At 35.4% G+C, this 24796-nt stretch overlaps 3 protein-coding genes across 9 annotated transcripts; all 3 read right to left on the reverse strand.

The window, feature by feature from the left end:
• Nucleotides 1–299: 299 nt before the first annotated feature.
• Nucleotides 300–3529, reverse strand: LOC121989196 (protein ACTIVITY OF BC1 COMPLEX KINASE 3, chloroplastic-like). Its single transcript, XM_042543082.1, has 7 exons — nt 3162–3529; nt 2846–3073; nt 2412–2747; nt 1757–2312; nt 1394–1580; nt 930–1296; nt 300–627 (listed from the first exon to the last, which is right to left on the reverse strand). The coding sequence occupies exons 1-7, from the start codon at nt 3462–3464 to the stop codon at nt 496–498; spliced, it is 2109 nt and encodes a 702-aa protein (XP_042399016.1). The 5' UTR covers nt 3465–3529; the 3' UTR covers nt 300–495.
• A 205-nt stretch (nt 3530–3734) lies between these two features.
• Nucleotides 3735–14359, reverse strand: LOC121989197 (protein NETWORKED 4B-like). Of its 6 annotated transcripts, XM_042543085.1 has the most exons (5): nt 14166–14359; nt 14027–14101; nt 13746–13936; nt 12420–12559; nt 3735–5474 (listed from the first exon to the last, which is right to left on the reverse strand). In XM_042543085.1, exons 4-5 carry the CDS (start codon nt 12511–12513, stop codon nt 3865–3867), a joined length of 1704 nt encoding a protein of 567 aa, XP_042399019.1. In that variant the 5' UTR covers nt 12514–12559; nt 13746–13936; nt 14027–14101; nt 14166–14359; the 3' UTR covers nt 3735–3864. The 6 variants fall into 6 exon arrangements, with proteins under 6 accessions (XP_042399019.1, XP_042399018.1, XP_042399017.1 ...); XM_042543084.1 differs by lacking the exon at nt 14027–14101; XM_042543083.1 differs by having other exon boundaries at nt 13746–14101.
• A 3069-nt stretch (nt 14360–17428) lies between these two features.
• Nucleotides 17429–23476, reverse strand: LOC121989200. 2 transcript variants are annotated; one of them, XM_042543093.1, is made up of 7 exons: nt 22676–23476; nt 22189–22269; nt 20413–20487; nt 18996–19040; nt 18813–18902; nt 18629–18730; nt 17429–17773 (listed from the first exon to the last, which is right to left on the reverse strand). In XM_042543093.1, exons 1-7 carry the CDS (start codon nt 23309–23311, stop codon nt 17594–17596), a joined length of 1209 nt encoding a protein of 402 aa, XP_042399027.1. In that variant the 5' UTR covers nt 23312–23476; the 3' UTR covers nt 17429–17593. The 2 variants fall into 2 exon arrangements, with proteins under 2 accessions (XP_042399027.1, XP_042399028.1); XM_042543094.1 differs by lacking the exon at nt 17429–17773 and adding an exon at nt 17794–18383.
• Between the last annotated feature and the right edge of the window lie 1320 nt (nt 23477–24796).

The raw sequence follows: 24796 nt of genomic DNA on the forward strand, positions 1-24796 counted from the left end.
TGTAAAGGGACAAAAAATAGATAGCGATGCACCAACAGAATGAAAAAGATGAGAAGTCAAAACAGTCAAAAACATGATTGGCATGTATAATTCAAACAGTGAGATAACATTATTTCATATAAAAATGCATCTAAATATTTAAACAAATTTTTATGGTCAGATAATTAGACAATATTTTAATAATAGAAATAAAATATCTAGGATGTAATTCTTACAATACCAATCAAAATGCAATAACGTAAGATGAAATTTCTTCAACAAAACTAACACTATCATGTTCATTTAACTGATTTAAGTAGTTAAGAGTGACCAACAGCAACAGCAAATCCATTGAAATATAGACATCATTCTAACATTAATCTTTTAGGGGAAAACCATTAAATCACAATAAAGGATTGCAATTTACAGTTTACTCATTCAAGATTAGTACAGAAATGATAGTAATGAAGAGCTTGTAAATGAAGAGCATGCTCTATCATTACCCAGTTGTTATGGTCATTGAAGAGCAGCAGCAGACACAGTGGTTGGAGATCTGAGAACCTGTTGCAGCAGTCGGGCCGATAGGCGTTGAGTAACTCCCCCAAAAATACGCCCGCCAAGGTTCCGGGCTTCCCGTTCTTCCAGTACCTGTAAAACGATATGTTCAGCAACTGCACCTGAGAACTTGGAGTTGAACTTTCAACCGAATAAGATGTAAAGCAAGTTCAAAGTCCAATATAAAAACACTACTCGACATTCACCACTATTGTGAAGCACCAAATACAGCAACTCGTTATAAATCATCTCTGCTTATTTAATATCTAAAATTATTTGGACTTTCTTGAATGTATTCATACAATTAATTGTAATTTTAAACGACCAATAGTAATTTTAATAATTCCATATTACGCAGTAATAGAGCACCAGAATGCAGTTACATCAAGTGGTACCTGTACCAGTGGCTGCAAAAGGCTTGGATCAAAACTATCTGAAGATCTCAAAAGACTCCACACTCTGAGCACTCTATCTCGAAGTTCTAGCATCCTTGCTTGTTCACCGTCGCTTAGCTTAAAAGGTCCATTTGTATTACCATTGTTGACCACAACCTTCATAAAGTCAGGCATGGAATCATACGTATCTATCATTGAACCTAAGACAATAGCTTCAGTGACCCGAACTGCCTCTTGCACAACAAGTCCTCGTAGTTCCTCGCCATCAGGACCCAGAAGGAGCTTCAAAACAGGTTGCAAAGCATCTTTGGTAGTGAAATCTCGATCTTTCTGTCCTTGCACAAGAAGGTTCTCAAGCCTATTCCACCTGTTTGCTAGGTAGAGATGTCATGCATATTAGTCCAACAAGGTACCGACAACAAATAGGTCAAGATTAAAAAAGATGAATAAATGCAGATGCTTGCCTGAATCTGCCATCTTGGAACAACAATTCAATTAGAGCATCTCTAAGATAAGGATTTGGATCAGTCAGGAGTCTTTTAGCAAAATATGGATATGAAGCAGCAAGCACCTTAAAGTTTGGGTCAGCATAAAGAGCTAGACCTTCTAGCACAGTAAGCGACCTCAATATTAGTGCATAATATGCCGGTACTGCAAGCAAGTAGGAATAAAGTTAACAAACTCACTAATGCCAAAAGTATGTTGCTTCTCAATTTCTAAATGCTCATAAGAGCAGACTGCAATCTGAACAGCCGCATGAATACTGGTTGATTTCAAAAAATTTTTAAGAGAAATATTAGAATGTACTAGGGATAACAAAAACTCACCATTAAAAGGATACTGATAAAGAACATTTCCCAGACCATCCACAATAGTCTTAAAGTTGAGCTCGCTTACAGTCGAGTTAAGTGCACCGTCAAAGAAATTCTTAAGAGCAGGCACAATTGGAGACACATCTACATCCGATGTGAGAAAATTTAATGCATAGTAATCACGAGCCATAGCATTATAATCCCTGTTAACCATATGAACCACATGACCGATTATAGCAGATCTTGCTTCTTCTGGTGTTTCACTCATCATACCGAAATCAATGAAAGCCAATTTGCCCTCTGGCGTCGCTAGAAGATTACCAGGATGAGGATCAGCATGAAAATAGCCATATTCGAGCAACTGCCTCAAGCTACACTGAATACCTATATCGACCAGATTTAACATCTTCAAACCTCTCTTCTCAATGGCTTCTTGCTCGTTAAGCTTTACCCCATCCACCCAATCCATGGTGAGTACTTTTGCACTAGTGTAATCCCAATATATATCTGGTACATACACTTCTTCTTTGTCAGCATATAACTTCCTAAATCTCCGAGCATTTTTACCCTCCTGAATACAACTAGCACAACCAAATAGTGAGGAGCCGAGTTATCTACTAACTAAGTACCGGATAGCACAACAAGATAAGAATGATGATAGAGTTTGCACCTGAACATAATTAAGTTCCTGGTAAACCCTTTTTGCAAATTCATCAATGAGAGCAACAACATCACTGGAAATAAAATCAACATACTTGTTCACAAGAAAACCCAGACCTCTGAGAAGGTAAAAATCCAACCCAATGGCTTCTTCAATTCCTGGCCTTTGCACCTTGACTGCAACAAACTGGCCTGTTTGCTTAAGCTGAGCTTTGTAGACCTGGCCAAGACTGGCAGCTGCAATGGGCTCCGGCGAGATGGCTGAGTAAATGGAATCCAGAGACACACCCAGTTCACTCTCAATACAGGCGAATGCCGTCTCGTCGGGAAACGTTGGGAGTGCGTCCTGCTCCAACCGGCAATATCAAACTAGCTGAGAACTGATCGATAAGCAAATTTTAGAACATGAACAAGGTGCGATCTTTGGGCTGGATAGGAAGAGACCTGCAACTCGGAGAGCTCGTCGAGGTATTCCGGCGGGCAAATGTCGGGACGAGTAGATAAGCCCTGCCCAATCTTCACAAACGTCGGCCCTAATTGCGTTAGGGTTTTCGTCAGCTCCGCCGCTCGCTGCCGCTTCCGCTGGTCGAACTGACCCTGCCGTTGATCCAAGAGTAACTTAAACGCGAATGCGCCCAACGCCGTGAAGATCTCCACAGTCCGTGAGACCAGCTTCCACCAAACAAGACTGCTGGCATTAGCGATTCTGAGAAGGAAAGAAAGGCAAGAGAAGCTAGCAGAGAAGTACTGAAGTACTTACCTTGAAGGGCCTGGAAGAGTATTTGGCGGCGAGGAGCTCAGGGCTGTAGATGGTGGCATTAGCGGCGCGGCCCATAGCGCGCGCCTCCGCTTGCATGTCCTCGGCGCGGTCTCTGCGGACGACGGAGAGAGAGGCGGAGGAAACAGCGGCGGGGAGGAGGACGGGGTACTGCCCGCCTCTTGCGGTGCCGTTGCCGCCGGCGGGGACGGGAGGGGCCTGGACGATAGCGGCGCGGGGGAGTCGGGGCCTCCAACGGCAAGCCGGAAAAGGCGGCGAGGGGAGGGAGAGGGCGGCGACATCCATCGAAGGAGCGACGGCACCAGCAGCACCAGCGAGACGTGCTCGATGAAATGCCTCTTAGTTTTTTTGTGGTGTTAAGCCTTCAAGCCATAGACCAGTTGCGTGGCGAGCGGCCACTCCTCTCTCTCCCTCGACGCCTACACGTGCTAATCACGTGATCGTCAAAATTTATTACAAATGATATTTTTACATTGCAAGTTGAATTTTAAATCAGTTCGCATTATTAAAATATTATTGTTAACTTATTTGCAACAAGCTTTTGGTAAGTTTTTATTTATCAAAACCCTTTTGTGCATCTATTTATTGCGTGACGGCTTCTATACAATACCACCTCATCCAAAAATTTGGAAGTACCAAGGTTTTACAAGAAGAAGAAGAAGAAGAAGAATCTTGACCAAGTTCATCACCTTGCCGCCATGGCGGATCGCCGATTCTCCTGCAGCAAATGCCTGAGTTGATGATAGCCATCGCGGTAATGCTCTAGTGAGACGCAAAGCTGCCTTATTGCCTCCTTTTTTGCTTCCTCCCCATCCGAAATTGCCACCTTCTGCCTCTCTACCTCCTCCTCAAGTTCTTGTACTCTTGACTTCAAATCTGAACTAGCTTGATTGCTTTCTTCGATCTCCATGAACAGCTCTGCACGTTCCAAGTGCAAGTGATGCATTTGCTGCTTCATTTGCAGTAGCTTGTCGTTGCGGGAACTGATGTCGTCGACAAGGGAGTCCGCCTTGGAAGAAAGTTCTTCTTTCTCGGTTGTCAGCATATCCACTTTAAGTTTTAGAGCGTCAAGACTCCCGTTTAGTGCAGCGACGAGCTTTTGTTTCTCACTGTGTTGGGAAATTTTGTCAGCTACAAGCTCCCTCATTTCGTTATCCAGCGAGGTGACCTCAGCTTCAAGGAATGAATTGGACTGGGAGAGAGTAAAAATTTCAGCTTCGAGTTCTGACTTCTCCTGCAGCATTTTGTCAACAGAGTAGCTGTTTGAGATTTCCAGATCGTGGATTCTATGCTCCAGTTCAGAAATACGGGCTTTGAGTAGCAATTTTTCCTGTGACGCCTTTTTTACCTCAGCTTTTAGTCCCTTGTTGGCACCTTCCAAGTCTGCAATCGAAGCTTCAAGGCTTGACTTCTCACGGATAAACTTTTCTTCAGCAAGACTTAGTTTGTTTTTGTAATCTTCGACAATGGATTCATGATTCAGTAACTCGCTGTGGAACTGCCTAGCAGTAGATATTGCTGCACCCTTTAGAATTACAGTTTCATGGGTAAGGCTGAATATTTCTTCTTGCAGCTCTATAAGATTTTCCTCTAAGCAGGAAACCTTCTCCTTTTCCAAATTGAACTCTATGATCTTAGTGCATAAAGAAGCATTGGTGCTCTTGAGTTTATCCTTGAGATCCCAGATATCGGTTTCCACGGAGTGAAGTTTTTCATCTGCAGCAGATAGATCCAACTCCAAAGCTGCAATTTTAAGGCTGCAGTCGTCCTCGCGATGGCTTTTGTATTCATGAATTTGAAGTTTCTCCCTCATCTCCAAGGGAGTGTCATCTTCACTTTCCTCATTGATCTCTTCGAGCTCGGGCTCAGATTCTGAGTATGAAAATGAATCATAAATGTCCTTCCTAGAAAGATCAGGACTACTGCTAGATGGAAGGAAGAAATCGAACCCGGCAGCCCTGGGAATGAGGTCGGGCTGTTGCAGCTTTGACTCGGGAGAAATGTTTAACTCAGGACGGAGCTCTTCAATTGGTTCAGATAAAGGAGAAGGTGGATTTGAAAGGAAATTAAATCCGTTCCATGAGCCTTGAGATTTCAATTCTGATTCAATGCTCTTGCGGAGCTCACTGGTTACTTGGTCATAACGCTCAGCCAGAGCACGATACATGCGGTGGAACTCCTCAACATGGGAAATCAACTCGGGGCGCTTCTCATAATACATCTCAGCTTTCTTTGCAAATGAATCTCCACCCCCTTCTGTCAACTTTAGCATCTCTGTGACACTTCGGTCCATCTCTGCAGAGAAAGATGCTTGAACTGGTTAAAGTTTTGTCATGAGAAGTTAAACATGTATACCAATTTTATCAAATAAGAGGATCTTGACCTGATTACATAAATACTAAGCATGAATTTGTTGGTCCCCATCAACCCTAAACCCCTTGAAAGATTTCTTCGCTTTACTTTCACTTCTTACTCAAGGATTCCTAGATGACGCTTCAAGACAAGGACATAACTATTCAATCAGATTTCTTATCGCTTTTGGTTTATGCTTCATATTTGTTATGTCATGTTCTATGTTGAAACAAAGATTCATGCTTAGTGTTATATTTCCTATGTCAAGTTCTTATTCGCTTTCTAGAGATCATGCGGCTTAGGTTTTACAACTTCTATCAATTGGTATCAGAATCAAGCTCTGTTTCTTCATGCTTTCATGGCAATACAGTATGGGCATTGTTCTTATGCTAGATTAAGTTTTCTTTATATGAATCATGTTTAATTGTCGAAATCTTTTGCATAAAAAATCTAGGAAAGACTTGATCTCTTCCATGTCGTTCATGTACTTCACGAAGAATTGTCATGTTTAACATAATTTTAGGTCAAATCAGATGACTAAATTGATTGGCTTGGTCGATCAATCAATTACCAAGCTTAAAATTGTAAACATAACCGAGCCAAATTGATTCACAGATTCAGTTGACACCAATCGATTGGTGATTTTTTTTCAATCAATTAGCACAACTGGATCGAATACGGGATCGATTTTAATCGATCAGGTCAATCGATTCGATGCTACCAATTGATTGACAATTTTTGTCAATCTTAAAAATTGTGATAAATTGATTGGAATCAATTAGCCTAATCAATTGATATCATCAATCGATTAGATTTTATCCAATTGATTAATAGAAGAAAATCATAATAAAATCGATTGAAATGGGGGATTTTTCCAATCAATTAACCGCCTTCAAATTGATTATGATAATTAATTAGGTAGAACCAATTGATTATCGTCTGAAATCAATTGATTAATAAATATAATTTTAAATTATCAAAGTTGATTAAGTGATTATTATTTGGTTAAAGTTTCTAGAGTTTTCTGAGGTCTATTTACACACATGCTATGAAATTGAACTATTGTGTCACCCAAATGAATGCACATTAGGCAGGTTTAGTACATCTTGTGTTGGTAAACATATATATATACTAAAAATAATTGACTCGAGGGAAATTTACTTTATGCTAGATATATGTTCAATGTAGCCTATAATTATAGAACAAAATTTATTTTGTTCAAATCATGCACAAAATATATCTATCTAAAAGAAAGCATACTGCATGATAGATTAAAGTTGTTGTAAGTTATGAATTAATTTATAACTCATATAAAGTGTCAAATTATGTACATAATGGGTTGGCCCAAAGGAAGACTCATTATGTGCCCAATTAAATTTTGAGTTATATTAGAGAGTACCACTATCAAATTGTATTTTAGCCCGCATAATAAATATAACGTTATATTTGGTATCTCATAAAAGGTTCATTTATGTACATTTAAAATTTTATTTTATTTACATAATTTTATTCATATTTTTGGCTATAATTAAATTGTAAACTTATATAATCTACACTCTTTTAATTTCAGTGCAATATGTTATTGTCGGTATTAATAATATCACTACACTTTCGAATTTATTGAGTGGAAAGAATACGTGATTATAATCTTAGGCTGCATGGACTTGGACTATGTATTGAGATATGATAATTTCCTTCAATCTCAATGGAAGATCCGATATTCGATCTAAATAGAGGAATGTATGGAGGGACTATCAATATTTGATTTATATTAGAATTAACATTATATATATTAAGAGAAAATTATATATTCATGGCTCTTGAATGTTTGAGTTATAAAGCTCGAGCGCCGATTTAAAATAAAGCTCTTGAATGTTTAAGTTTGACTCGTTTATAATCGAGCCAATCTCGAGCTTTATTTAACGAATATATTTATGGCTCACGAGTTTATTCGAGCTTTTATCGAGTCTAAACGAGCTTAATAAACATAAATTATAAATTTAAATATTCATTAAAAACTAAATTATATATTTAGCAAAAATTATAATATTCTTATTAAAATTTATAATTTTAGTCTGATAACTAAATTTAATATATTTTTCTATATGTTTCATAAGTAGAGTGTAAAATCTATAAATTCAATATTGAAACTATTATTTTATTATTTAAAAGTTGATTCATAAGCTTAATGAACATGTTCACAAGCTAACGAGTCAAACATTGTGAAGCTTGAGCTTGGTTTGTTTATCTTAATGAACCTCATTAAACAAGCTCAAACGAGCTTTTATCGAATCAAGCTTCGAATAGCTCATGAGCAACTTAGTTCATTTACACCCTTATCCCGTACCATCCTTCTCACTAATTGCGTCTTCCGCTCGACTTCTTGTGTTCATAAACTCTTGCACACTTAAACACAAGGATCAAATACAACAGGATCTAACTGAACTTGGTTGACCACATCAAAACTACCCCGAGTACTTACAGATACTACATTATAGATTTATAGAGATGTCCAATATCGTCACAAGTTTGAAAGCACTTAAACTTGATATGTTTGAGTCTATGTCAGTGTATTTCGTCTTGACGTCTCTGCCTGTACGGTTCACTACTTTTAAGATTTCATATAATTCTCAATAAAAAAAGTGGATATTGAAAGAGTTTATAACTCAGTGCGTGCAAGAAGAGGAGAGATTGAGACATGAGACACCTGAAAATGTTCATCTAGCATTTGGTTCCTAAGGCTCAGGCAAACAGATCAATAAAAGAAAAGGAAAGTAAACTGGAGATTCTAAGACTTTTGGCCATAAGAAGTAGAAGAAGCATGATAAGGAGTCTATTTGTTTATTTTGTAAGAAAAAAGGCTATATGAAGAAAGATTACACCAAGTACGTCAACTACTGGCATGTAAATAAGGAAAAATTTCTTACTTTTATTAGTTCATAAGTCAATTTGGATATTGTACCCACTAACACTGATGGATAAATATTAATGTTACTACTCACATAAGTGTGGAACCGCCACATTAGTGGCCCCCTTACGACTATCCCAAGCTGCTATTGAGAGGGAGTTTAACAGGAACCAAATTGATAAGTGCATGGGTGACGGCCCACAGAGGTGATGAAATCCTCTGCCAAGTTTCGCCCCCCCCCCCCCCCCCCCCCCCCGGACCATTGTAGTCATTATCCCATACAATTGCTAGCTAAGCTAGTCATGGGGCCGCTACTACTCACATAAGTGTCACTATGCAAGGTTGTGAGTCAACTTCTGCTTAATAGTGAAAGATATATCTATACGAGGAATGGAAAGAAGACTAAACTCGAGTCAATTGATATTTTAAACTTTGTTTACGAACTAATGTCTTTCTGAATTTAGAAAATACTTTTATTGTATCGTCTTTTCGACGGAATTTAATTTCAATTTCTTATTTGGACAAATTAGGTTATTCTTATTCATTTAGAAATAGAATTTTTAATATTTTATTTAATTCTGTGTTGGTTGACAATGGTTCCTTTGTTAATAAACTTTATAAATTAAATATCATAACGGCTATGGTTGATAACATGATTATGCATAGTATAAGTACGAAACACAAATTGACAAACAAGAATTTGTCCATGTTGTGGGATAGATGTTTAGGACATATATTCAGACAAAGTCTAAAAAGATTAATATCATATGGAATTATTAATTCCTGTCAGACTTTAATGTCTACATAGAGTATGTTAAGGGAAAAACAACTCACAAAAGGAATAAGGGAGCAAATCGATGTAGTGACATGTTGAAGCTAATACATATGGGCATTTGTGAACCATTCCCTAAGGCATCATGGAATGGTCAAACATATTTTATTAGCTTCATAGACGACTACTCTCGATTTAGGTATTTGTACCTTATTCATGAGAAGTCGTAATTGTCATACATGTTCAAAATTTTCAAAGTCAAAGTTGAAAATTAACTAGATGAGAAAATTAAAGTCGTCTGATCTGACCGTAGAGGTGAATATTACGATTGATATGATGGATCAAATGAACAACATCTAGGACCTTTTGTGAACTAACTTGCTGACTATGGGATTGTGCCTCAGTGGAACATGTCTAGTACACCCAGTCAGAATGGTGCAGTTGAACAACGCAATTGTGTCATGAAAGATATGGTAAGAAGTATGATGACTTTTTCTTCTATACCTATCTTTATGGGGTAAGGCACTCAAGACTACTGTCTACCTACTCAATAGATTACCTAGTAAGGCAATAACTAAAACCTCATTTGAGATGTGGATGGATAGATAACCTAGCATTAGACATTTACATGTCTGGGGTTGTTCGAGGCTAGACCTTATAGGCCTGACGAAAGAAAGCTTGACTCAAAAACAGTTAGCTGTAATTTTGTAGGTTACTTTGAGAAATTAAAAGAGTATAAGTTTTATGATCCCTTTAAGAGATTCTTTTTTGAAACGGGAAATGCTAAATTCATTGAGGATAGTGGGAGTGATAAGATTAGGAAAGTATCTTTTAAGGAAAGCGTTAGCAATCCTCCTGTAGTCACTACTAGTGCAATAAATAATTGTATGGTTTCCATACTACACATTATGGAAATTGCACATCCAGTAGGAGTAGGAAGTCAAGATATTCATGTGTCATCTCCAATGCAATTGGAGGAGTCTACCACTCAAATTGAGGAGCACATACCTTAACCATCTCAACTACAAGTGTCTTTAAGGCAATCCACAAGGAAACGGAGAACCACAATTTCTCATGATTATGTTTATCTCTAAGAGCATAATTTTAACATAGGGGTGGAAAATGATCCTGCATCTTTCCAAAAGGTCAAAAAATGCTCTACCCTGAAAGGTTGATTAACACCATGTAAGAAGCACACAATGACGTTTGGGAACTTGTCGAATTACCTGAAGGTTCCAAACTTGTTAGTTGTAAATGGATATTTAAAATCAAGTGGGATCCAAGGGGCAATGTCGAAAAGTATAAGGCTTGTCTTGTTGCCAAGGGATTCACTCAGAAGAAAGATATTGATTATAAGGAGACTTTCTTACCCATGTCAACGAAAGATTCCCTTAGGATAATCATGACACTTGTAACTCATTATAATTTAAAGCTACATCAAATGGACATAGAGACTGCGTTACTCAATGGAGACATTGAGGAGTCTATATATATGGTATAATCGAAGAACTTTGAGTTCTCAGACTAGTGTGTAGATTAACGAAATTCATTTATGGTTTGAAACAAGTGTCCCGTCAATGGTATTGAAAATTTAATCAAATGGTCAACTCTTTTGGATTTAGAGAAAAACCCTGTTGATCAACGCATATATATCATGTTCAGTGGGAGTAAGTTTATTATACTTATTCTGTATGTGGATGATATATTACTTGTGAACAATAATAAGAGTCTGTTACATGAAACCAAGTCATTTCTATTTGGTATTTTTGAAATGAAAGATCTTGGTGAAGCATCCTTTGTTTTAGGCATACAGATCTGTCATGATCGTTCAAGAGATACTCTTGGACTATCACAGAAGGTTTATATTAAAAAGGTGCTTATAAGGTATGACATGCAAAACTGTGTACCTAGTGACACATATGTATTTAAAGGTGACAAATTCAGTTTACTCTACGTCTTGAACTTGAAATAAATGAGATAAAACAATTCTCTTATGAGTCTCATGTATGCACAAGTTTTACTCGACCTAATATAACGTTTATAGTGAGGATATTAGGCAGATATGTTAGTAACCCAAGGTCGTTGCATTGAAAAGCAAAGAGAGTAATGCAATATTTGCAAAGAACTAAGAAACACATGCTCACGTATCGGACGTCAAATCTCCTGAAGGTGATTGGTTATTTAGACTCAGATTTTGTTGAATGCTTGGATAGCAGGAGGTCCACGCTATATTTTCATGATTGCTGGAAGGGCTATATTTTGGAAAAGTGTCAAGCAGACGCTAGTAGTCACTTCTACTATGGAAGCAGAACTGGTAGCATGCTACGAAGCATCCAATCACGGGATTTGACTGTATACTTTATCACAGCGCTGCAGATCATTGATGACATTGGCAGGTCATTAAGGATCAATTGTGATAATAAAGTCGTAGAAGTGTACACCAAGAACAATCGCAGTTCATCGAAGTCTAAGCACATCGACATCAAGTTTCTAGCAATTAAAAAAAGAGTTCAGAGAGTCGTCAGGTGATGATAGAGCACATTAGCACAGATTTTATATTGACAGATTCACTGACCACGGGCTTGGTGCCTAAGGGGTTTTATGCACATGTTATGGATATGAGAATTCTTTTTATGAAAGAAGAATTATTTAGTAAGAGTTTGTATTTATTTATTGATCTATGTCAATAAAGACAAAATATTTTGTATCGATTATCGTACGTACTTAAAATTCAAAACATTAATGAGAATTTTATTTGTTAGACTCTCTAAAATAAGATATCATGATTTAGCATTTAGTGTTGTAAATATCATATAGATTCCATTTGGAATCATAAGGCTTGGATCATGATTTGATAGTACAATTTAGCATAAAGTTATAGCAAATATGATCAAAATCTTTTGAGTTATTTACGACTAGTTGGAAATTGATATGTACTGATCATATTTCATGTAATTTTCACACTACACATTCACATCTTAATCTATGTCATTAATAATATAGGTATTGTGATTACTGTTTGAGCTTGTTGCAGGTATATATAGTAAGACCTCTTTAATCTTAAACCAATGAAGTTAGGCTTGATCCTGCGGCTTAGATTTTACAACTTCTATTAGAATTTTCATAATAGAAGATGAAGGAATTGAAAAACAAGCTACTTAGCCGAAAACTTTGAAAAGCAAATTGCAGTTAGGTTCAGTATTCTCACTTTCAAGATTTTCTTCAAGCCATTTGGAGTTTTTCCGGCTAATATGTCTGTCCCACCACAATGAGTGAGATTTCTTGGATAGCATTCGCTTCATCTTTTAACAACTGGTCATTGCATGTATTCAAATTGTTTCAGCAATCCTGTCATTGAGTATAAGCAGACTAAGAGACTACAATTTATTTGTGTATCAGAACATAAAAAAGCAGAAAAAAAACCTAAGATATTGTAAATGTTCTTTCAAACAACTTAAAGGTATTGGCTGATGGATGATTGGTCTACATACTGGTTCAACCTATCTACCTGTGCATCACTTCAAGAAGATAAAACAAAATGTAAAGTGGTTTATGATCCAAGTGATCCAAAGGGAAAATGTATGATATCTTTAATGAATTCAACTGATTGTCAGATATCTTTAGTGAAGAAGTAGACCAAGAAGATAACTCTAATGTTAGATTCTCTCAAAAGTAGATATGTCGAATAGGTTTATATACCGTATGCGACCATTGACAGAAGGAAATGAGAAAAGCCAGTTACTGAACACAATAGGAAAACTAAAATACAAATACAAGGGACCCTGTGAAAGTGCCTACGTAAGACAGTCAATATTTGCCAGTAACCAAGAAAGATAAACATGAAAGATTTAAAATTATCCGGTAACCTGAAATCAAAAATTGGCAGAACAACACAACTAAAACCAAAATGCTTAGTTTGAAATTCAAAATCATGCATGGTAATACAAATAAAAAATTTGACCAATTTCTTTTTCATTTTTGTTTATGCAAAAATAAGAAATATCCTCCACCTCAGTAAATGGTGGTGAAAGAGACTGTTAAAAAGGTTGGAGTCTTGATACCATAGTACAACTGAAGCAAACATGAGAAAAAGAATTAGTTCTGAATAAACAGAAAAATAAAGAAAATAATCGCAAATAGAGGCAGAAAGCTGTCAGTGGCAAGAAAAGGAGATTATCCTGTAAGTGATAAGCCCATGTTGTGATATTATCCTGTTCATTTCATCATATTCAGAAGGGCAAGAGATAAAACCATATTTATTTTTTCTGCCAATCCGAGGTTTATCCTGTAACTTCTAACATGGAACCTTACAATGTTAACAAAATTCTTGCCTACTATCTGTAATTGCACAATGTAAACAAGCTATTGCAACTTGTGATATTCGTTTCCATCAATATGATAATTGCACAATTTTCAAATCCCTTTTCATGTCTCAAGTTCAATTAGAAGACTGAAGAAATTAGAAATAAAAAATTTACGAACAAAAATTACACATGCACGATTCCGTGAAAAAAAAACTAATCAAAGCTCTTACTGGCTAGTAGAACATCTCTTTTCGTCGAATGAAATCGGCCAGGCTTCCCTCCATCAATTATCCTTTATCAAAAACCCCACCTTTGGTCTCATAAAGAACTCGTAGCGTCATTTGGTCCAATATGTTCGGAAAGCCAATCCAGCTTTATCCGCAACCAAATCATATAATTCATCCATTCCTATAATCTCTCACTTTAATACAAAGACGACCGTCTTGTTCCAATTAGAAGTATCCAGAGAATTCCAAAAATCTCAGATTGGCAGAAAAAAACAAATAAATACCTTACCGATCTTCCAAAAGGATAAAGTATCGTGATTATATCCCCCAAATCACGAGATTTTAAGTAGGAAAGAACACTTGAAAAGAGAAGATCCAAAATAATTATCGAAGAAGAAGAAGAATGAAACGGATGAGGATTACCTAAGATCGGTGCTTCCCCCAACGACAAACTGCTCTCGCAACCGTCTCCGGCAAGACTACCGTAGGCGGATCGTCAATAGCAAGGCCGAGAAGGGGATCGAAAGAACGACGCAGGAGCGAGCGCATTCGCCGCCCCATTCTCTCTCTTATCGAAACGCAAGCGAAGGTGGCGTTCATCGAACAGTGCATGAATCATCATCGGATGAGTTGGCTGAACTACTCTTCTAGAAATAACGGAAGAAATTTCACTTAGCCGGTTAGCCCTTACAATTATTTTGTAATTTCATTGCACCATCCAGAATTTTAAAATATCATATTACACCCCTACAGTTTGGAAATCCTAGTCTTAGGGATGAGCATGATTCTATGGTTCTGTTAGGAAATTTTAAGTCAACTAGAATATTTTAGTTTGAATATTCTTAAATTAAAAAACTAATTAAAATAAAAGCTAACGACGAAAATGTGAATTTTATATAATTATTGGTTTATAATAAATTTTTCAAATTAAAATTATATGGATTTCATTGTACAATCTAGTACAGTTTGAAGTAGCAATTTCGGTGTATGCTCACCACCTTTTGAAAAAGAAAATAAAGATGTTGAAATGAAAAAAGTTTGGAAATTTTATGGGTAATTTGATATTTTGAAAACTACGAGGGTGATGATAAAATGTTGACGAACTGGGTCAAATTTGCGTGACGATTACAGTCAAGAACCGTTTGCATCACCCGTAGTCGTCGTCCCCATGGGCCCAACCGAGACGCGGGACACGAGATTTACAGGGTGTATTCAATCAAGAAATTGAATAATTTTCATTGACTTTTTTTAATGATAGATTTTTATAAAATTGATAGATTTTTATTAACTTTTAAAAAATCTCATATAGTTGTGAAAAAATATTTATGGTTTTATAGATTTTTTTTACAAGATTTTTATAAACATTTATAAATTTTACAGAAATATGTAGATTTAAGGGGGTGTATTCAATCTTAGAAAAGCATAGACAGTCATGGTCTCGCACGATATTTATTTTCAAATAAAACATAAAATACTTAATTAAATTTATTTTTTTTAATAAAATAATAAATAACATACATGTAAAAAAAATCAACTTTTTATATTTTTATCTTGTTTTGACTAAAAGCATAGAGAAGATAACGTCTCACTTAAAAAATCTTTAATAATATAATTTTAAATCGAAAAATATTATAATAATTTTAAATATTTCTATTTATAATTTTGATCCAAATTAGCTTGAAATGTTTGTCAACCCTTTAATTTGGTCAAACTTTTAATAAAATGTTAAATTGGTAAATTTAATTAGTAATAAAATTAATAATATTATTATTAACTTGATTAGTAACAATATTATTAAAATAAATAAATATAAATATATAAAATTTATTTAGAAATTTTTAAAATTAAATAAATTTTATAGATTATTTTTAGTCGAATTTCATTAGACTTTATTAAATTATCTATTAATTAAGTTGAGATTTAATTTAATTTATTAATATATATTTTATATTAAAACCTATCGTCTCAAGTTTCTCTTCTCCTCTACGCACAGCGTCGTCGTCCAAATCAACTTCGACTTCGACCTGCTTGCAAGTAGTTGACAGAAGCATCACCTACCGCCTCAAACAATTTTTCTATTTGTTTTCCTCCTTTCCGGTGTACTACAAGCTTCACCGGATGACACTCATTGTTTCCGATCACGAGCAATCGGAGAAAAAATCTCTGCTTGCAGCCCGCCGCAATGAGTCACCGTCAGAGAAAAGGCTGCAAGCGGTTGTTATTCTGCTCCAACCGTTCTTATCCATTCTTTTGCCATTATAACGTCGGAGAATAGCATTTCAGATTACTCTCAGTTTCACATGAAATGCATTCTGAGAGATTGATGCAGGCCGCCGAGAGGTTGAACAAGGACAGGGCCTTTAAGATTAAAGAAATAATTAAAATCGAGGAGCGGAAAGAGAAATGACCTATTTGTAAAAAATTAAAACAATTTGAAGTCTATAGAAATCTCAAGGATGAGGAGAAGACTTTTTATTTTATTTTTAAAATTGTACCAAGTGTTTTGGAGAACTCTTATTGGTTAAAATATATATATCAGGATTCCTAAAAGAATCCATGAAAATCTATTAAAACTTTGTATACCAATAGATTTTCATAGAGTTTTAAAAAGTCAAGTTTGAATATCACATGACTTTTTAAAATTCTATAGAAATCTAATTTGGGTACCACTAGATTTTTATAAAGTTTATAAAAATTTAGATTGAATACACCTATACTTTTAAAATTTATAAAAGTCATTCAAAATAATTAAAAGTCTAACATTAAATGCATCCCTAGGTATCACGTCATCAGCCACATAGGCACATGACACGTAATTTTAGCCCTTCAATAAATCTGGCCCGTCCATAAGAGCATCCACAACGCTAATGCGTTATAACATTCACCACCTCATCAAAAGATATAGGATCCACTGTCACATACTCATTATAACAATATATCTTTTTCACTCACATCCCTTTTAACATTAATATGGATCACACCATCCACTTATTCATCCCTTTTATTAGTTTTTTAAATAATATTAAAAATTTAATAATTTAAAAAAGAAAAGAAAATATTAAAAAATTAAGAGAGAGAGTGTTCAAACCTTTGAACACCCTCTCTCCTCTCTCTTTTGAGTGGGTATTATAATGCTCACTCACAATAGAAAGAGGATGTTAAATGAGTGTTTTAACACCCCATTATAGATGCTCTAAGTACCCGTTAGAGAGTTCGGATCTTCTAATCCCTAATTCCTGATCTCTATATACACTTTAGTGTCATCTTATTTAGTAAATTTATCTAAAAAAAATTAAAAATTAAAAATATCTCAATTCTGTATATAAATTATAATATGGTACCCCTTTGGAGGCGGAATAAGTTAATTGGAATGATTGTGTATTAATCCAAATCAAACATTTTTCACAGACGAGATTAATTTTTGGATTACCTAATAAAACTATTCCAAAACTTTCAAATTTACAAGTAATTTTGTGAAATTCCTTCTGAGTGTATATTTAAATTCCAAAAAAAAAAAAGACTAAATAAGCTATTCGATAGAATTTGCAACAATTCGTTTATCATCCAAGGCCTTAGTTTACCAACTAAAATATCACGCCTTTCTACAAAGGAGGAAGAGCTAGTTGGATGATCAAGCAACAAAGAGGTAGGTTGAGCTGGGAGCTGGTTCCATGACAATTGACATATAGACAAAGAGGTAGGTTGTAGAACTGTAGTTCCCACACAATGATCATTATTTGAGACAACAGTGATCTGACTCAAACAAATGCAACTGACAACGGTGACACGACGACGACGATATATGTACAAGAAAAGGGAAAGGAATGTAGATGCAAAGATGTAAAACTATATTAGTAATCCATTGGAAATTCCCAATCATCTTCGCTTTCTCTCATTTTCCTTCTGGGTTTTCTTCCAGTGGCATTCTTCTGCCTGGTGCGACTCCGGATTGGCGAATCATTTCTTCCGAACTCAAAATACTCTCCAATTTCGTCTCTGATTCTATCTGAGTTTTGAGCATCCCAAATGCCCTACAGAGACAAATATTAGAATGGTGTGATAACTCCAGCACTAATGTTTATTCTGTTAGTATGACAACTCCAGCAGAAAGGCTAAGATTTAAGCACATTGACATGGAATGGATTCAGATAAATCAACATCAAACGTGTACAAAGAGCGCAGAGCACATCCAGTGATGTTGCCAAGTCCAATAATCATGAAAAATAAAACAAAAAATGCATAGAAACATTGAACAAATATATCCATATATTAGCTAGCAGATTAGCACATCGTCAAGTAAGAAATTTATCAACTCATTTCATTCTTGATTCAAGTTTAAGTTACACTGCCGTCTGAAGTAGTAATGAAGACGACCTCTTGGGAGAAGGGGAAGTGTCTCTGGCTATCTCCATAAAACCAGAACTATTGTTAGAAACCTGCAACTGATGGTAATCCTAAGTTCCTAACTATCCTATGAAGGCAGCAAATCGAGCTCAAGGCAAATGGTAGCAAATAAATTGTCTAAGTAGTGTTTCTACCCTTTGAAACTGACTTGAGTGTTTTAGTGACAAGCTCAAATCTCGTATAGTTGAGCATAGATATCATGGTGATTGTTATTTCTCATCATATACAGCTTGCATCCTGTTACCAGAAAGAAACTTGACAATTAGTCATCTCTATAAAATTCAAGCTGAGGCCTAATATTCTTTAAGGAACAATGTTAATGGCCAAAAAACGTTGTCAAAATACAGGCTGAGTTAAGCACAAAGTGATTGCCCGAAGATGATTTGGTCCATGCTGCTCTATAGTATCAAGTCAGAATTTTCAAATGTTCCTGATGAAGACAAAAATCAGTTTCATTGAGTTAGGAAGCACTGAGACTATACCTTTGTTAGTCTCTGTACTCGAGAAACAGCACCCTCATGCACTATGACTGTGTCAGATACTACTTCAAGAACATCTTCAGTCAACAGACAGTATGTGCTTACCTTCATAAAAATCATAGAGTTACTTGTAGTTCTGGAATATATTATATTCTTTAAGTACAATTAAGGTTTTTCTTTAAGTTACCAGACTAGAAGGGATAATGGAGAAGCCGAAAGAATCGAGCTCAAGTGATTCAACAGCTCCAGAATTTATGTTAAATGAATAGCCACGAACCTTGAGAATACAAGCATAAAAAATGGAACTAAATGCATAATTATCAAAAAATTTGTGTCATTGCTCACGTGAAGAGTGGACATGGAGAGTTACCTTACCAACATTGCGCCTGGCTGATGTTACAACCTTGTAACCTACCTAGCAAATGGCAAATTGTAAGCATTTAAACCAGAATTTCATAAATCACACTAGCCAAAGACACAACAACAGATACTGTTGTCCTACTAACTACTCATTTATATTTTATAAAGATCTAGAGAAGAATAAGATGGGTAACAAATTATTCACATAAACATAACAATCAACAAATACATGAATTGGTTCACATACATGTTCTCAATATATAAAATGATGTGACAAACAAACAGAGGACCACAAATGAAGGGATACGGGAGTATGTTGACGAAGAAGATAACGTATGTTTGTGAAGAAGAGAACCCTGAATCTCCTAGCATTTTATGTGAGAGAAAACTAGATCTCCTATTGATACCTAATAAGCGGAATGAAAATTCAAAGTTTGCATTCATTTAATGCTGTAAATTTATACATAACACTATCATTGCTTATTCCTTCAAGCCAGCTTATTCCTTCCTATTTCTGATTTGGACAAAGCACTCTTGACTCTTCCTCAATTTTTTAACTTATTTAAATACTTATCATAACTCTTGGCTCTTTCATCTTTGACACCCAACTTGCACCTATAAGTTGGCCCATAAAGGATCTCTAGCACAGGGCTTCTTCCTAATTAAAATGCTGGAATAAACCACTACTTCCTGAAAATAAATTACAAATAAAGACTTATTCTCTAAAACAAATTATTATAGGACTTTTTCTTCCGACTAATTAAGTTGAAGGTTGCTACTTTTCACTTATTGCAGCAAGCTATGAGTATGCAATGCACAAAAATGGGATGAAAAGAATTGAAGAGTGGCTAGAAAGTTGAAGCTATTATGAAAAGGACTAGAATTTAATATATATACTAATGCTAGATGGATTAGAATTCTCAGTTATGGTAACAATAGCTAACACTTGAGGTTTAATTTTAGCTGGCATAGCATGCTGATGGGGCCAATATGGCACAGGATCCATTCTTACTGACATGAGTTAACAGTAGAAATAGTTTGTGACAGCAAACAGAGCATATAAACCCAGCAAACCACATGCTTGAAGCAAAACAGACAAAGAATTTAAATGTCAAGAGCCTCATTTAAATTTACAAAAAAAAATATATAACAAGAACTGTTACAAAGGAATTGTTATATATTAGTATGCTCAAGCCATGCTACAACGATGAACTGAGTTTTAGCCTTTGTCTATTGACCATGCTGAACCATGAAAAACTATGTTATAACAGAAACAAGCAGGTAAATTTAAACAACAGAACATAGAACACAATTCAAATTGCTCTTAGATTATAGAAATAAATCTGGAGCAGATCCATCTGGGCTTACATATCTTGATAAAGAACAAAAAAGTAATCAATTCAACTAAGATAATCAATTTTTCATACCAAAGTATCGAGTCCAATCATTTTTAATTCATTATCTGTAACACTCTCATCCTCTACAAGCACGACATCCCCAACCTACAAAATGTAGATCCAAATAAGCACCCATCAAATATGTCAAATAACATGAAGTCTAAATGTGAGCATGCACATTTTGTACTTTACAGTGACAATGTTCAGAACACAAGCATTGGGAACTAATTATCATTAAGATTTAGAAGTGGAGAAGAACAGCGAAGACCATTACTACATTATAAGCTAAAAAAAAGGCAGCCCGGTGCACGAAGCTCCCGCCATGTGGTCCTAGGGAAGGATCCATTGTACGCAGCCTTACCCTGTTTTTTGCAAGAGATATTTCTAGGATTCAAACCCGTGGCCTTTAGGTCACAAAGCAACAACTTTATCATTGTGCCAAGGCTCCCCTTCAAAAGGAAGGCCCGGTGTACAAAGCTCCCGCCATGCGAGGTCCCGGGGAAGGATCTCGCCATGCGAGGTCCTGGGAAAGGATCCATTGTACGCAGCCTTACCGTGCTTTTTGCAAGAGGCTTTTCCAGGATTTTAACCCGTGACCTTTTGGTCACAAAGCGACAACTTTACCGTTGTGCCAAGGCTCCCCTTCAAGCGTTACAAATAAAATAGTAAACTCAGGAAATATGGAATGTAAAAGACATTCAAACATTACCAATTTTACTTGAGAATATTTGTTGGATTTAACAAGGATATTGGAAAAAAAGAATAACGCAAAACTTACATATTAACTTACATATTATGTAAGTAGTCCCAGTTCATTAACATTAGACAATATTGAACATTGACCAATCAAAGCAAAACCATCTTGTTTTAAAGTTAAATATCCCCAGTTCATTAACAATATTGGACAATATTAAACATTGGCCAATTAAAGCAAAACCATCTTGTTTTTAAAAGTTAGATATCCCCAGTCCATTAACATTAGACAATATTGAACGCCGACCAATTAAAGCAAAACCATCTTATTTTTAGAAGTTAGATATATTAACATCGGACAATATTAAACATTGACCAATTAAAGTAAAACCATCTTGTTTTTAAAAGTTAGGTATCTCCAGTTCAATAACATTTTCTAAAAAAAATATACATGGACTACAAAAATGCTCAAATTTAAGCTAATAGAATATCATTTGTGCAGTTTCTTTTCATTAATTCCTTTCCTGAAAAGTGGATACATGACACAGAACCCTGAAAGCAAGGAAGCAAGTAGGAATTCAAGTGATAGATGTCCTGAAAAGTTAGCATGTCATAGCTTCAATATTGAAAGTACAAACAACTTTGTAGATTAGAGATTATTAGCAGTGCATGTGATGTCCATTAGTTTAGAAGGAAAAAAATTTAAGCATGTATTGTACTAGCCATACTTTATGAGTATAGTAGAAATGAATAAAACATCTAAAATGAATGTGTTAGATCATGAAGACAGATACACAAAAATATAATTACCTAAGAGCAATTAAGTGCAACTTCAATAGATGATAAAATAAAAAATAATAATAAATTTGAAATGATTGGACATGTTCAAAGACCGCCAATGTTATGGACAGCATGAATCAATTAAGGTTGAAGGTGTAAAGGAAAAAAGTGACTTAAAATATCAAACATTACTAGTGTTCTAATCTTATATATAGTTTAATGATGAGATAAGATAAGTGTCATGTTCCCAATTAGTTAAGGACCATGGTTTGTCGTTTTTGTGGTAACTTCACATACATAGAAAGAGTATGAGCCTAACTAAATGCAGCATACCTGTCTTACATCCTCAAGAAGGAACTTCTCCATATCTCCTGATAGCAAATTAAGCCTTACTTCAACCAAAACCACCATCCACTGTCACAGATTTAGAAGGAAACAAAGCAGTTAATGAACTAGCGTTAACATAAGTAAATTCATCAATTAATTACATCTATAAGAAAAAGAAAAGAAGAATGGATATGTAAGTAAACATCAGATTTTGGGAGAGAAAAAATCAAAAACAAAATGAGAGAGGGAAAAAGGAAGGAAAAAGAAAAAACAGAATGCATTCTTAAGACTAAAGATGGCATGGCAAATGTAAGGGAAGCTTTCAAGCATCAAGCTAGCTCCATATTGTATCGAATTAAAAAAAAAAATTCTAAACCAAATTATGGTAAAAGAAAGTCAACCAATATCCATGAATCGAAAAGGCCACAAATCCAACAATACTAAGAATAATGAACAAAGACGGTAGATTGATGATTCAGGTGGACACACTCACCGATCTTGTATCGACCCACAACTGCGAGACAAAACCTAAGCTCCGAGCAGAGCGCATGCTGATAACCTGCTTTGCCAATAGATTCGATCTTTTCAGCATCTGCCTTCGGCCTTTAGGATCCACCTGCTCGACCAGCTCCCCCGACTCATCAGATTCCAGTGCCACGCTTCCATCACCTCCAGGCGGAATGAAATCATTCTCCTCAGGACCTATCAGACCACTCGCGGCCTCCTCCTTTTCGAACTCCCGCTTCAATTCAAGAAAATCAAACGTAGATGGAAAGGAACCTTCAAAGCCATCTCTTTCGTCCTCCCTTGTAGATTCCGTCACCACATTCTCCGCTTCTCCGCCGCCGGACCTTATCTCTACGAACTCCTCCAAGGGCGCAAACTTTGCTTCTTTGTCGCCGGAACCATCACTAAGGTTAAGATAGCTCGACCGAATCCTTCCCTTTCTTCTGTTGCTTGGTCTTGAATCGTCTCGATCAGCAGTCCTGGCCAGTCCTATCGGAATTTGTCCCCGGGGTGTCGGATTTAAACAGCGTGAATTTTGGAGGCGTCGGCCGATCCGGCCTTCAATCCATATAGAGAACTGGATCGAACGAAGAACGGGCGTGGGGATGCAGGTTTCGCTCATCGAAGTCGACCGAGGAGCAAAATTGAGGAACCCTAGAGTGGCAATTGGTTTTGGAGAGCTGGGGCTTCACAAGCGTAGGCGCCTCACCAGGTTGACTCGGGAGCCGCTTGCTCCGTCTCACTTCAGCCCAGATCATCAGATCCTCTCGTCTCACTTGTGCTTGCTTTATCCAACAATACGATGGAAATGACCAACAATCTGTTTGGCGAACATTTTTTTTTTAATTAAAATTATATTATTCTTTTTTTTATAATCTCGAATCGATTAATCTGGATCATCGGCAAGATAAATGTACGAAGCAGTCAGCACCACGAGGAATTCGAGATGCCCAAGTTTCAAATCACCCGTCCTATCTCTTTTCATAAGACCGCCCGAGGCAATATTATTCTAACTATTATTACAATAATACACTGTATTTTCCATGATTTAAATTTAAAGCACAGTTTGTATACAACTTATAAAGTAAAATTTCAATATACGGTAAAAAGAGCTTTCATAACGGGTAGGGATAATGCAATTCAGATCCCACGAAATGATTAGAACAATTTATTATAATGACATAAAAGATCAATTTTTAATGGATATATAATTTTAGGAAAAAAAAAATCTCTCATATTCAATTTATCAATTGAAATGATCTTATAATTTATCTCTTTTAATATAGCGTAAAAACGGACTACACAAAATACTTGAGACGAACATAATCTTTTTTACTACAAACGAATAATGCAATTCAAGTTGGATATCCTTTTTTTACTACAAACGAATAATGCAATTCAAGTTGGATCAGTATCTATCAAAATGTTTACTTTTTGAGATCAATGTTTAACTTTTTGTGTTTATATTTTATTATGGGATCACGATATTAAGCCACTTGAGATGAATAATATTATATGAAGTGTTTGGTTGAAGGATATATTTAATAACCTTGTTATCCATATAAGTATGTGTTTGGTTGGCAGGTTGGGAGATTCTTGATAATCTTGATTATTTATATAAGGTTGTTAACGAAAACTCTATTTATTTAGATAATCGATAATTCTCGAGTAATGATTCATATGCGACACGTCGGTAAAATGAGCATAAAATCTAGAATCGAAAATTTTCAAAAAAGTGAGATTTTTCTTGATTTCGGAGTTAACCAATTTTTTTAACAAAAAATAGTCTTAAATTTTTTTATAACAAAAATTTTATTTTAAATTATAAAAATTAAATAAAAATATATGATATTTTATTTTAAAAAATAAAGTTGTATTTTTTAAAAAGAAAGAAATACCTAAAAAATCAAAAACAGAGAAAAACAAGTAAAGTTAGAAAATTTTTTTAAAAAAACTCAGTTGATTTTGTAACTGAGATAATATAATAAAATATTAAATTAAGTTATACATTAAAAATTTTAAATAATTAAATTTGTGTTATATTATCTAGGTTAAATTAAATAATGTTAGGTTATGTTTTTATTCACTATAATTTTAGTCATATGAT

Source organism: Zingiber officinale, chromosome 6B (genome assembly GCF_018446385.1).
Source record: "Zingiber officinale cultivar Zhangliang chromosome 6B, Zo_v1.1, whole genome shotgun sequence".
Lineage (NCBI taxonomy): Eukaryota > Viridiplantae > Streptophyta > Magnoliopsida > Zingiberales > Zingiberaceae > Zingiber > Zingiber officinale.